At 43.0% G+C, this 14,057-nt stretch overlaps 2 protein-coding genes and 1 long non-coding RNA gene across 3 annotated transcripts in view; 1 reads left to right on the forward strand and 2 right to left on the reverse strand.

Moving 5' to 3' along the window:
• The window catches only part of rab14l (RAB14, member RAS oncogene family, like), a 5,905-nt gene extending 4,073 nt beyond the window's left edge, over window positions 1-1,832 (reverse strand). The window contains exon 1 of the mRNA XM_086134150.1: window positions 1,699-1,832. The gene's annotated coding sequence lies outside the window, so the exon portion shown is untranslated. The remainder of the gene's footprint in view (window positions 1-1,698) is intronic.
• The window catches only part of LOC147191737 (uncharacterized), a 15,852-nt gene extending 2,366 nt beyond the window's left edge, over window positions 1-13,486 (forward strand). The window contains exons 2-6 of the long non-coding RNA XR_015103397.1: window positions 196-1,882; window positions 3,229-3,526; window positions 4,336-4,531; window positions 5,709-5,870; window positions 11,792-13,486. This is a non-coding gene — a long non-coding RNA (uncharacterized LOC147191737). The remainder of the gene's footprint in view (window positions 1-195; window positions 1,883-3,228; window positions 3,527-4,335; window positions 4,532-5,708; window positions 5,871-11,791) is intronic.
• LOC147191738 (uncharacterized) lies at window positions 2,073-10,663 on the reverse strand. The gene is made up of 3 exons (XM_086134151.1): window positions 9,861-10,663; window positions 5,689-5,829; window positions 2,073-3,437 (listed from the first exon to the last, which is right to left on the reverse strand). Exons 1-3 carry the CDS (start codon window positions 9,922-9,924, stop codon window positions 3,250-3,252), a joined length of 393 nt encoding a protein of 130 aa, XP_085990277.1. The 5' UTR covers window positions 9,925-10,663; the 3' UTR covers window positions 2,073-3,249.
• Window positions 13,487-14,057: the final 571 nt, after the last annotated feature.

Raw genomic sequence — 14,057 nt, forward strand, 5'->3', positions numbered from 1 at the left:
GCTATGAGATGTAGCTTTCACCAGGGGGGAGCAAAATGTGACATGCTTGTAATACTCGACAGAGACGCAAACACCAATGTTGTTATTTATAAGAGACGAAGAGTGCATTACCATGTCATCAAATAACCCGGCTCAGCATTTCTTTTTTTTTTTATGACAGAGACACACGTCAATGGCTTTCCTTTGTCTCAACAGTTACTTTCCATTGTGGCAAGAGGAAGAGGAGCGAGACTGACGGAACTCATGACATCCAGACATCCTGAAACTACTTTGTGACTCATTTGAAGTCAGCAGAATTCCACAGTTCGCGGGTCTTCAACAGGTGCAGTTAAGTAATTTGTGACGGGGGCGTAATAATACAGCAAGAAGGCATACTTGCATTAAAAAAAAAAAGGCAACTGACAGAAAGAATGACAAACTTGTACGAGGGTTCCAAAAAGCGAGGTACAGCAACTGATAGAGTGACAACATATTGAAGGCATTTCCCCCCCCCCCCCCAGTTTTAATTTAGTCAATACGATGCTTTGGCACTGATCGCTCTGCTAATTTGCATTGCAATATAAGGCCTGCTCAGTTACCGCCCTACTGACTACTTTTCATCACTGTTTTGAATAGGCACAATGGAAATTAAAAGTCGTACACACCCTTGTACAAACACCAGGTTTTCGTGATGTCACAAAAAGGAGACCAAGAGAAATCATTTCACAACTTTTGCCACCATCACTGTGGCTTATAACTTGTATAACTCTCAGCAATGGAGGTAATGTGATTGAACAAGTGTGCACATCCTCGATTGTTTGGGGCGTGTTCCAACCTACGTACAAATTGGCAACAGCCGTGGAACGGAACTGCGTCGTAACCCGAGGACCCCTCACCTTTTTGGAATCGTGACAAAAACCACATCCGGGTTAGAAAGCAATTAGTATACCACGCTCAAGACAGTCTTAAATTGATGGTACGTTTTAGAATTTGGAAGAGACAAGCCTCATCAAATCCGACGGGAGTTTACCCATCTTTGCGTCTACGTTAGCCACTTTTACTTGGGCCTCGAACCGCCTTTACCTTTAGTTTTTGTTAACCAACCGGAATCGATTGCTTAGGGCAGGCGATCCGTAGTCCAGTAACTCCGCGGACTAGTTTTAGTACATTTTCCTCCATTCGGGGCCCCCCAAATTCATACTTAGTTTTGCAGTCTTGACAGCCAAGTTGGCGTTAGCACAATAGCTGCTATATGACATCACCGAGGTGCTATTGTGACAAAGGAGCATCGACGTTACAGCGTGTTTGCCGATAGCGAGTGTCGACCCGGGTGGAAAGTTTTTCAATGACATCGGCGAGATGTCTTTGGGGGATTTTTGGTTTGAACACTCGACACCTGACTACCCTTAGCTTTAGCATGCTAGGCTGCTAACGATAGCTCGCAGGGGTTGGATTATAGGATGAGGTAAACACCATGACAGTGCCAGGGTGTATACCTGGGTGGTAAACGCGAGGGGATCAGGCTAATAAATAATGTTTCTCCCGATTAGAGTGTGAGTTATGAGCCGTCAGGTTTGCACTAGATCCCCGTTGAGCTAGTTTGGTTAGCATCCCCGTTCCGGCCAGCAATAGCCACAATGTTTAACTAGCGTCCACGGGGCGTTCTCCGCCTTTGTACGGGGCAGACGTCAAACGACTCCCCCTTTGGTTCGTACTCACCAGGAATGAAGTTTGAAACCGGAAAGTGGAGTGATTAGGACGAGTTGTTTTGCGGGTTATCCTGGCTCAAGTAGGATCTACCTATCCAAGATGGCGGCTCGCGGCGGCACAGGGTTTCCTCCGCTGTGTACAATGGACTGGAGGGACAAAGAGCATCAGTGGAAGAGGTGACGCTTCAGGCTGCGTGAGTATTACCTCACCTGTACAGGTACACATTTATCTATCTACATGTCTCATCCATCCATCCATTCGTCCATCCGTCCGACCATTCATCATCCATCCGTCACCTTCCGTCCGCCATCCGCCCCCCGTCCGTCACCTTCCGTCCATCCATCCGTCCATCATTGCAACATTAGGTACACATGAAGCATTAATTTGTGAAAATATGAATACTTTTATTGATACAACCATGGACCACTTTTTACATACATGACTCTTACAATCTTGTATAACCACATGCAATGTGCTCTCCCAAAGTAAGCCGGGAGAACTGAAAAAAAACCCTGAAAAAAATACATATTTATGTAGGTTTCTTTTGACAAAGAGTGACCTTGAAAGAAGAACACACATCAGACATTTTCTGATCTGAATCAAGACAAGACGTTTCAGCAATGACAATGAGTGCACATGATGTCCTCATAGGATAAGTGAGTGTCAGCCATAATAAAACTAGTTAGTGTGCTTCCATTGTGTCTTTAATGAAAGCTTGAGTGACTTCGTTGGCAAAACGTTATTCTGTGAATGCTGAGAGAGGTTGTCATGGAGCTGCAATTCCAAGAAAAAGATAGGGCTGGAACGTTCCATCATAGCAAATCGAGTCATCTATGAACCCAAGATGACTTTTGGCAAGAGAAGCTGCGTAGATCCTGCGCTGGTCACCACCCAATCGCAGCACACACAGGCAGTTAATTATTTTCAACAAAATGATTTAATGCAGGGGCCATTTTGTCATACCGTCTGTTAAACACATTCGGTGATGGACAAGAAGCGTAACTGTAAACGAACACAGTGTAGCTCAGATTCTGGTTAGCGGATGCCACTGCTAGCGCTGAGCTTTTGGCAGAACATCAAATTTGCCAAATCATTTGAATGTAACTATAATTGCTTTGTGATTAAAAAAAAAGAAGTAGCACGGCACGAATGCAATTTCCAGCGCTTTCATGCCCTTTTGATAAAGCTGAAGCAACAACAAATGTCTTGTAGAGCATAATAGTTCACAATTTTCACATTGCATTCATCTGCAACTTTCTATTTTCTAAAAATAAGACAAACTATTGATGTTGCACTTCCTAAAAAGAATATATATAATCTGTTATTTCATTTGAACTGTCATTAAATTTGTTCCTGAAAACACAAGATAAGCAGTTTTGTTCCCGTACCAAAAGACCACTTCAAGCCAAGGTGCATACTGAACATCCGATCATTTTGCTCATTTAACACCATACCCCTTAAGAAAAAAAAAATCATTCAGACCCTGACATAAAATGCCAAGCGATCACTTGACAGTTTTTCCTCTTTTGTGTCACACAGTGAATTGGTATTCCCTATCGCCTACAACCACATCCTCAGCATCAGCAGCAGCAGGCCGGCCAGTGCGCATGCGTAGTTCAGTTGGCTGCGCGAGGGGGCGCTGTTGCACAGGTCCGAGTCGCAGCAGTGGATGCGCACGCCTGGCAGCTCCTGTTGTTGGCAGTGTCTGGACGTGGCACAGCCGCTGGTCAGGACGATGCCCAGTGCCGCTGCATGGATGGATGGAGAAGACGACAAGTCAGTCACCGAGTCGTCGACTGCCTCAGCAGGAAAATAGCTGCAGTAGGCAGCAAAAAGTGTAAGTCGGTAACTAGCGCTTCATTTACATGTCAAACAAACGGCATTATTTGAGGAAATACCTATTGTGACTGACTAAATTGGTTTATGTAATTGCATAAACTACTAGTCTGATATTAAGGCACCTTTGATACAAATACATTTTTGTTATGATTTTTAAAAAAAAGTCAAAATGTTAATGGGAAATCGGAGTCAAATTCCGTTTTCGCAAACTGTAGCAAGGTTCTAATTAGCATTTGGAAAATTCCCAAATCCAACCTGACGTCCACTGGACACAAGGAGCTCATCACAAAGGACTTCTTTCATAATCTTTATAATTGAGAGTCCAGTCCCAAGGTAAGCGTCACATGCCCCCAATGTCAAAATGCATTTCCCCCTTTCTTTTATTTGCTTTCTGACCTCTCAGGAGGTCATGTTTTCCTCACCTCAGGTATGTTTTTGTGCAGCTTCCTGGCAGCTGTTTTTTTTCTTCTTCTCGTTTTTAGAAACCTCAATTTATCCAAAGATATCGGCCATGAAATTTTCCACAACATCTACTAACAACCCAGGCTAAGCTCTCCTCTGACATACAAAGATGTCAATTCAACAAACTTCCTTGACATAAATTTCTATTCAGATTTCTTTTCCCAAAACGCACAAAAATCAGATTCCACTCGGAAGAAAACGCAAAGAGGTGAATTTATGAACAGCGAATCACGGCTGCGACATTTTAAGCCTTGGCGGAGGTCAGGCTGATTGCTGATTTTGACAGAGTGTTTGTCAGTCGGTGTGATGTTGTCAGCCTTGGTCTTAGCTTGCACTCTCTTAAAGGAGGAGAGAAAAGGTGCCTCATCAGCCCTTTGGGCTTCCAGACGTCAAGCGAGGCAACATCTGGATGTGTGTGTGCGCGCATCTCAGCATCTGACCATCACCGCCGCACTGTTGAGGACATCCTCCGTTTGACTTCACATGGCACAACGAGGGGCCTCTCACGGACTCAGCAAGGCGACTAAAACGGCGGCGTTATGTAAGCGGCTAAGTGAATATTCACAACGGCGGCCCCCGAGAACATTTGCATTGAAGTACGATTAGAAATGATTAAGCCAATGTCCTCTGGCACGCCACAGTGCATTCATCACCATTTAATCATCTGCTGGCCTATACATATTCCCCAAATAAATATCTAACTTTGCCGTATTATCTGGGTCACAGAAAAAAGACTGCAAGTCTTGTGTTTGTTCTTTTTTTTTTGCATCCCAGCAAATCTTTCAATTCCTGTAAAAAAAAAAATTACCAGATGTATTACGACAGAGAGCCAATGTTTCAATTACCCTTATCCATTTATACAACTCTGACTTTTTTCTTTAATTTAGGATTAGGACAGTGCTTCTCAATTTTCTTTTTGCACGTCTCACCCCTGAGGGAAGAGAAAATATTCGCAACCCCTCATTGCGAGTGTAAAAATAAGGATACTTCTGCAAAACATTGCATTATTAAAATTAAAACAAGGAAAAGAAATCTAAAATAACTAACTTTTTTTTTTTTAAATACTCCCATCCATTTTAAATGAATTATTAGGTCATATTGAAAGAAAATGCCACCGGTTCACCTTGTGTTTTCCAGCTACTGTATTTTCCGATTTTCTCAAAAGCCGACAGTGTGCTTTATAATCCGATGCGCCTTCTATACGGACGTGATTTCTTGGACGCATTTTAAATGTTCTGCAAAGCACTTTGGGACAGCTATAGCGGTTGTGAAAGTGCTATATCAATAAAGCTCTCTTGTATTCCTTTTAGCGTAGCTCCATCTAGTGGATGCATAATGCACCCGCAGCCACTTTTGTAGCTTCTATTCTATGTGCCTTATAATGCTGCGCGCCCAATATATAAAAACAGTTTTAAAATAAAATTGAAGGTGCGCCTTATACTCTGAAGCGCCTTACAGTGCGGAAAATACGGTAAATCCACACCTTCCATATTCATTATCACCACTGCTTTGGGGTTTGATATTTTCTCCATCTGTGGGGCAGATGTCAAGGGAGGCCAGTTTAGGCTGCAGGTGCAAATAAAGAAAGGAGAATGGAGGTCCTCGAGGGGTCAGATGAAAGTTTAAAAAAAAATACCTGAAGGCTACTTTGATATCATTCCTTATTTTTTTTTTCTGTGGGAGGTGTGATTTACTCACTGCTCTCTGTCTTGATGCAGAAGCGGTGCTTGAAGCCCTTGTGTGAGTGGGTGCAGGTGAGCACCTCTGGGTTGGAGCAGCCCACGTCCACGTACCGCTGATCCTGGATGATGTTGCAGCCATAGCACTGCAGACCCTCCACTACGCGGGCAACATAAAGAGAGAAAAGACAACTTGACAAGGTAATGATCATGCCTGTTATTGTGCCCCTATGGAAGGAAGGCTAAACACAATCATCATAAATAATCATAATAGAATTGCAGGTTTTATTACTGCGGTAGAAAGCTTAACGATACAGCAGAGAGGAGGGGGGGGGGTAACATAATAAGGAAGCTTAACATAATACCTTTGTGGCCGATATTTTTCATTAGTAATATTATATCGGTGTGTCTATTCATGCGAGGTGATGATCAAACTGAGTAGTGCGCAAGCATAAATTCATGAGGTGTCTGCCACTGGATCGGTTCGTAACATGTCAGAACATTGACAAAAATGTTCATTGTCTAATTTTGATTCAAACAAAGATTATCAATTCGCTTTCAGGGAGGACGAAATAAATCGGATAATATTCTTTAGATGTGGAAATCCTCCACGCATCTGAATACAGCATTGCATTCATCTGCAACTTTCTATTTTCTAAAAATAAGACAAACTATTGATGTTGCACTTCCTAAAAAGAATATATATAATCTGTTATTTCATTTGAACTGTCATTAAATTATTTTAAAAATTATAAAATTATTTGTAATTTTGTCATTGCAACTCCACTACAGTAGGTGGCAGTGGCGGCACTCTTATAATGCCATAATCAGTACATGGAGTTAAAACACTTCCAGTAGTCATTCAATGAATTTATATTTCTTTTTGGGGTTTCCCCACAGCTGTTTTTAGATTCAATATGGCGCATTGATACGGTTGCAACATTCAATTTATTCTTTTTTTTATTTTTAAAAAATTAAAAAAAAATATATATTTTTTTTTTTACTGTCAGTGTCTGACTTCCCTTTTAATGGGCACTTTCTGTGAAGGACATTAGTTTTGGCTTGTAAATTCTGCCTAGCAACAAGCGCCAAATGTTTAAACAGACGAGGTCCATTTATGTGTGCTAATTCCCCCCCCCCCCCCCCCCCCCGCAAAAAAAGATTTTGTTTTCCTTTCAAGAAAGCCACTTGAACTGATGACATTATCGTGCTCAGCGCTCGAAGAGCAGTTAATCTAAAACGTCACTGGGATTCATCTTGAGGGCTGCTTTTCTACTTCCCCTCATCTTGAGTGACAAGCGTAAAGAAAAAAAAGACGCATTGGTGATCTTTTTTTCTCGAGCTTTTGGCCAAACAGCGATGGACTCAGCCTCAGTAGTGTGTCACCATTTCAAAGCTTAGCAACCTGCATACGTTGGAGGCGACGGCACAGAAAATGACTCAAGGGCGCAGGATGGAAGTGGTGGATTGAGGGGCGGGGGGGGGGGGGGGGGCTGACGCTTCCTTTTCAAGTGATGATTCAAATGATTTGCCCAAACAGACGCAAGTGGGGCACATTGAGACCCTCTAGCAATGACTTCTTTCAGGAATTATCCGGGTTCTTTTCATTTTTTTCGCCCAGTACTTTCAAGAAAAGATGTGGGCTGAATCCACCTGGGCGGTGGGGGTTAAGCCGGGATTGCCTGTGAATTCAGAGTGATCGCACACACCTGCGACTGACCCGCCAAATCCCGCACACACAAGATGGAAGATCAGCTTTGGAGCTGAAACCAATCCGCCCTCTTTATCTGCGGTGGCCCACGGAGGACACCAGCCTCTCACTTGCCTGGCCGCCGCTAAATAGCCAAACCCAAAGCCGGGATGGAGCTTTCAGGAGTGAACTAATCCTGCCGCAAATGCTCTTACAAAAATCACTTTTGGAAATCTGATGGAATCGATGTAAAGCTTCGCCGGGACTGCAAGTGCGTGCCAACCTTTAAGGGGATGTGTCAGATTTCGCCCCATGGTGGTGATACGAGACCAGGGGTCAGGTAACCCCCAAGGAAATAGCTCACCAGTGATGGGGCATTGTGATTCCCGAAGAATGTTGTCAAAGTCATCATTTTCAAAAGTGTCACTCACATTCTCACCTGTGGACAATTTCTGGGTTAGGAATGTTGACTGTTCACCTAATCGTCAATGTATTTTTTTTTCGGCCCATTTCTAAATTTGCACCACCTCGCGGGGGGGGGGGGGGCATTCTAAGTATTCCATTAGCGCAGCAGTAAGCCCTGCCGCGTTTGTTTTGCCGGATGGAAATGATGGCAATTTACATCGGGCAAAAGAAGCTGATTTAACTCTTCATTAGCATTCAATGCTGCACGCTGGCTGCACTCATGAAGCAGTGAGGAGCTGCCCAGTTATGAGCATTTGTCAACATAATGAGGACTTACTGGGGAGACATTCTACCCTCCCGCCTCACTCTCCCACCCCCTATTGGTAAACTCCAATTTATTCTCACTGCACGCCAGGTTGTTTCGGACCAAAAACTGATGAATTGTAAAGACATCTCACTCCAATGGTACCAAAGTCGGATTCGCTGGCAGCTACTTGTTTTACGCGCCCATTGCGCTGCGATTATACTGTATATCTAATGGGAAAGGAAGCTTAAATACTGGATTGCTAATATTTTTGTCTGAAAAACTAAAAAGTTAAACAAAAAAAAGGACTAAAAATAGCCAGTGGGGCAATGCAACCAATGCCCCTAATACAATACATACAAAGTGACTGTCTCAAATTGTTTTTTTTCTTTTTAAAGCTTTTTTCTTTTTTTCTGAAAGAGGAGTAAATCCGTAAGATTCTCTACTACAATGTACTGTACTGACTTTTATAATTAATAGAAACTGAATTGAAAGAAATGTTGCTTATTTAAAAAAAATTACGAAGGAAACGTAATGTAAAATTACATTTGATCGGACCTTATTTAAAATTGATCAATTGATTGATCATGTGACCTGTCAGCTCTTCAACTTTCTTGATTTAAAAAAAACGCATGTGACTAGCATTAGCTTCATGCTAGCATTTTTGACAAAGAAATTAAAAAAAAATTAAACTATCAAAACAGCTTGTGGGGCACTGCCCCCAATGCTCTATACGTTGAGATACCGCACAATTTTGGATGTGAAATTAGTTGAAATTTAAATGCCTGAATACTTTTTTTTTTTCAAAATATTTTCAATTTCTTTATTTTATTTTTTTAATTGAAATGATTTTTTTTAAAAATCAAAATGGATCGAAACATACTTGAAAATACAAATCCGAACCAAAACAGCTGGTGCGGCACCAAAAGTCCAAAATAGCTTAGTTGCTCTTCAAGCAACTTCAGGTAAATATCGGCTGTGTTGAGTCATGTCGGTTGTCATAAATTCATTTCTGTGTTCTTTATCATGACTTCCTGCTATGGTAATACATGATGCATTTGAATAAATTTAGAAGCTGATACAAATCACTCACCCACAAATGCTCTTCTAATGCATTTGAGAGTGCTGTTGTGTTGTTAAGCTCGCCCGTCGATGTTTGTTGCAGAGTTACATTCCCACCAAGAAGAAAAAAAAACCCTAATCCTGTATCACTCTTTCAACAACAACAACAAAAAACAATTCAATATTTTGGATTACATTCTATCATGTAAATATAATTATGTTTATGCATCCAAATCCTCTTCCAGCGATGCCTCGCCATTTTTCCGCCTCATCTCAATTAGTGCCATTTATGGACTTTGCCTGATTGATAAACAAGGCGTCCGTGGGCCTCATTAGGGACTTTTTGACGTCAGCGGTGACCAAACACTCTGGGGACAGTTAAGCACGCTGCCCCTTAATTTGCACATAGCCCCCCCCCCCCCCCCCCATCGCAACCCCAGTGAGACAAAAGGTTACAGCAAAGCCCTGCTGCATTGGATTGTTACGACTCTGTTGGGAAATTTAAGTTGGCGACAATGGATATTTGCCGTGGATTTGTGGATGTGGAGCAGAGGTGTACTTATTGCAAATGTGGCCTGTTGGTTATATCTCATGTGGTCTTAACAATTACTCTGTAGTGGCTCCAAAATGTCCCAAAACACAACTACTTTTAACACATTGAAAATTACTGCACTTTTATTACATTGAAAAAGCCGAACAATAAGGGTGAGAAATTGTATCTCGTACTGACCTTGCGTCAAGCAGAGCCCCAAAATAAATCCAAGCCCGTACACCAGCCAGGTGTGTAAAGTCATGGATGCAGCACAGGATCGACGCGGGAGTGGGGGTCCCAGTAGCGCTGCTGCTGGAGCGGCGGAAATTCTCGCAGCGGTGCCACCTTTTGGGGTGGGGAGGGAAGCAGCCCGAGTGCCTCGTTCACGGCGCGTGAACGAACTGCCAGCCAGCCAGTCCGACGAGGGAGGGAGGCAGCCATGCGGGCAGTCAGTCAGCTCGGCAGCCACTCAGGCAAAAGAGATGATCAGGAGGAGGAGGAGGAGAAGGAGGAGGAAAAATGTGCGAGTGGAGCGATTAGAAGAAAGGGAAGTGAGGGTGTGACCCCCTTTGCCACAAAATCACGAGAAAGAAATCCTCTCATTAAGAAGATGAAAGGTGTGATACAAAGCAAAATTGTTGAATTAAAAAAAAAAAGTCAAGTCAATGGCGACTGCATTAAGGGCATCGGGGGCAGTGCCCCGCCAGCTGTTAATGTGTCAACACATTTAAATCCAAGTTGGACCAAATTTCTCCAAAAAAGCCAAATAAACAACCACTGGAGTGTTCCTTTAGTCAGTGGTTTCTCTGCGTTTGTGGCAGTGATGTGGTGGTGGTTTGATTCGTGATAAATAGATATCGCCACGTAGCAAAATATTCCTCCGGATGTGTGAGTGACCATGGCCACCCCTGAAGCACTTAGCTCCGCCCCTGACAGCATCATTTGGGGCAGTGCCCTACCAAGTGTATTTGATACAGAGCAATGAGGGGTTTTTTTTTCTTCTCAGCAGCCGCTCCGGCAAAAGAAATAATGACGAGGAGAAAATGTGAGTGAACTAAATACTCAAAATGAGGTTTTGATTGACCCCTCTTTCACGTTGCTATAGAATAACAAGAAATAAATCCTCTCATTAAGAAGATGAAAAGTGTGTGGAGCAAACAAACACACATCCGTCGGGATTAATTCCTGATTGATAATCCATTGCTTCTAACAATAGCCCCTATCGGACAATGTGTTAAAAGCCTCGCCTTTATATGGGAATGGTGCGCGTGCGGGCGCGCGCACCATTCAAACAAACACGCCATTATCTTGCGTATCGGCGCGCTTGCACACTACGGAGAAAATTCCATCTAATCAAGAATTAAAACGTAAATCCTTTCTAAGAGACCGTAATGCCGTCGGATAAGGCAGAGCTTTGCGCTAAGCTCCATCCACAAGCAAAAGCGGCGCGCCCACAGGCGGCCGCCGCCGGAGATCGTCGCGCGACGCGCGTTTGACCTCCATATGTTTGCGCGGTGGTGATTTCATTCGTGACGTGTGGGGGGGGCGGGGGGGGGGGGCAGGGGTGCACTCTGGTGCTCCGTGCCGGTCTTGAGGTCGTCGCTCTCGTGCGCGGCTGAAAAATTAATTAAAAAAAAAAATCTAGAATTTGTGAAAATTCAACTTTGTTCATTCGTCCTGTTTATTTTTCCCATTTTTTAGAAATGCTTTTGAAAGAATCTATTTACTTTTTTAAATCAGGATTTATGAATATTCAACTTGATGTGTGTTTTATTTTTTTCCATTTTTTTATATGGATAATGAAAGTTGATAGTTTATTCTCAAATTTGAACGATGTTAAAAAAAAATTCTCTACACTTTAAAAAACCACAGGAAAGATGACTTAAAATGTATCTGTTATTATAAATTATGATTATTCGTCACATTTGGCTTTATTTTTAGGAAATGTTCAATAATTGCCAAAACGTTGTCCATAACTTCAGATTTTTTTTTTTTTCTCACCAGCAAGCAAGAACACTTTTTAAGTCCCAAAGCTGGCAATTTGTGTCTCATCTGCTGTTTTTCTCCTCTTACTACTTTCCCCCACGGTCTTGCTGTCCTTATTTATACGATATTATATATTTATATAGCACAGAGCCGCTCCATCCAGCCTTTGAGTGATAAAGCCGGTGAAAGATTGCGCAAGACGAGAGGGCAGGATGGAGATTTGGAAGACGGCGAGAAAAAGGAACGAGGGTCCGGCGGTTCTCCGGTGATGAAAGTGAGTCTTCCCCCGAGACGCCACCGACTTATCTTGACACACAATGGCCACTTTAATTTCCCTCCTTCTGCCATGTGGCGAGTCTGTATATAGTGACAGTGACAAGAACGGGGAAGAGGGGGGCTTTAAATTCTTGATGGAATTGCAATTAAGACACAAGCGAAGCAAAGAGAAGGAAGAAGCAAGCCGGCGGCTATGCAAGCAAGCAACAGCGCGGTGCGGAGGAAATGCATGAAAAGTTAATTTTGCTCTTTGGGCTCCCCCCCCCCCCCTCCCCCTCTTGTCGTCACATATAACCTTCCACTACAAGTGTCGAGGGCATGAGATTCAACACGAGTGTGTTGCTGCCCAGCAGTCATAATTAGCAGTCATCCGGCAGCGGTTGACCACAATATTCTACATTCAGATTTGCTTATTAAAAAGAAAACTGCAGGTTGGAGACATTCGGGGGCCATTTCACATCCGTTTTCTGCTATTTTCACATTTCCCATCATTATCCCCTTAATGCTGCATGCATAGATTTTGATATTGTATGAATTCTCAAATGTTTTTTTTATCCTCTGGTAGATTTACACTACAACGTTGTTATAAAATGTTGCGAAAACAGGTTAAAGTGATTAAAAAAAAAAAGATATTTATGACATATGGCTGTAAATGGCAATTTTGCATTTTGGGGCAGGTGTGGCAGTGCCCCACAGGAACCACCGCACTTTGATGGAAAAAAAAATGAACAGTGAACCATGTGTAATTGACAGCCATTATTAATGCCTTGGGGAAAAAAATTCAATATTATATACAGGTAACCCCCAAAATTGTTGAAAAACGTTATCACTGTATTGATGTGTTTAGAATTTTTTTTTAAATTCAATTTTATGGAACATTACTGCCGTGTCTTCCTCTCCGTTCGGAGTGGAGCAGCTGCGTCCTTGACCACAGGTTGCCAAGAAACAGCACAGTGAGGACCCAGATTTGTTTTATTATTTATGTATTTATTTTTTCACGTGGAAAGTTCTGCCTAGCAACAAGTGCTAACCTGTGACACGAACAGCCGCAAGAATTTCATTGACGTGCATTTTTATTCCATTTTTCATACGCGTACAGTTAAAACGAGAAACATGTAGCACGGAAGAGTCGCCGCTCCTTTAGCATCTTGTGTCCGTACACGGCATCTGAAGATGCAATCAGTGGCCATGCATTTTGTGCATGACTGCTCTGTCCCTGCGCTCGGGGTCTCCGGAGCGGCGGGGCCACTGCCCGAGGCCCCGTCACCATCTGCCGCTGTCACGAGTGGTGGCGGCATCACATTGACACAGTGCCGTGGCCCTCACTTGGCTGCAACACAGCGGGTTGCTGTTCAAGAGGCATATTTGAGACATGGTTAATTGTTGGTGGATTTTTTTTGTGAATATTGTAATACTTACTGTGCTGTTTTTTTTTGGGGGGGGGGGGGGGGTTGTGTCTGCCCTCATACTGTCTTCCCGCTGTCAGCCCCGAGACTGCCATTTGAACTTGAGTGGACTTGGAGAGTACAGATGCATCTCAATAAATGAGAATATTGTAGAAATGCCGTTTCTAAATGTCTATTTAAATTACTTCAGACACACACGCACACACACAAAATCCAAGCCTACTTGTCTCGATGTGAAGAAGTAATTGCCCCTTGAACCTGATAATGAGTTATGCCACCCCTGGCAGCAATAACTGAAATCAAGCGTTTGGGATACTTAGTGATGAATCTTTCTGACCTTAAACGGGCAGTTTATGCTTGAAAACCCTCCAATATGGCGGAGTTGAAGCAATTCTGCGAAGAAGAATGGGCCAAAATTCCTCCACAGAGATGTGAAAGATTCATCTTGAGCCTTTTTTCCAGCTAACTGGCTAGCTGTTAGCCTCTGGGCACCAGCGGATGTGCAGGTAGCGTATGAACATGCTTGTGACGTGTTTATTTTTGTTCACGTTTGTTGATTAGAGCAATTGAAAGTCCACCGGCAGCTGTGTCTATACTTGACCACCTGTGGAGGGATTACAATTTGTTCTAAGTAGTGGTGGTAGCCTCTCCAAAATAGCTAACGTTGTAAGCAAGTTTGACTATGCGGTAGAGACGTTGCACTTTATCTTCTTTTCGGTGGAAAAGG

Source organism: Hippocampus guttulatus, chromosome 17 (genome assembly GCF_054856545.1).
Source record: "Hippocampus guttulatus isolate MCC_2025c chromosome 17, RoL_Hgut_1.0, whole genome shotgun sequence".
NCBI classification, from domain to species: domain Eukaryota; kingdom Metazoa; phylum Chordata; class Actinopteri; order Syngnathiformes; family Syngnathidae; genus Hippocampus; species Hippocampus guttulatus.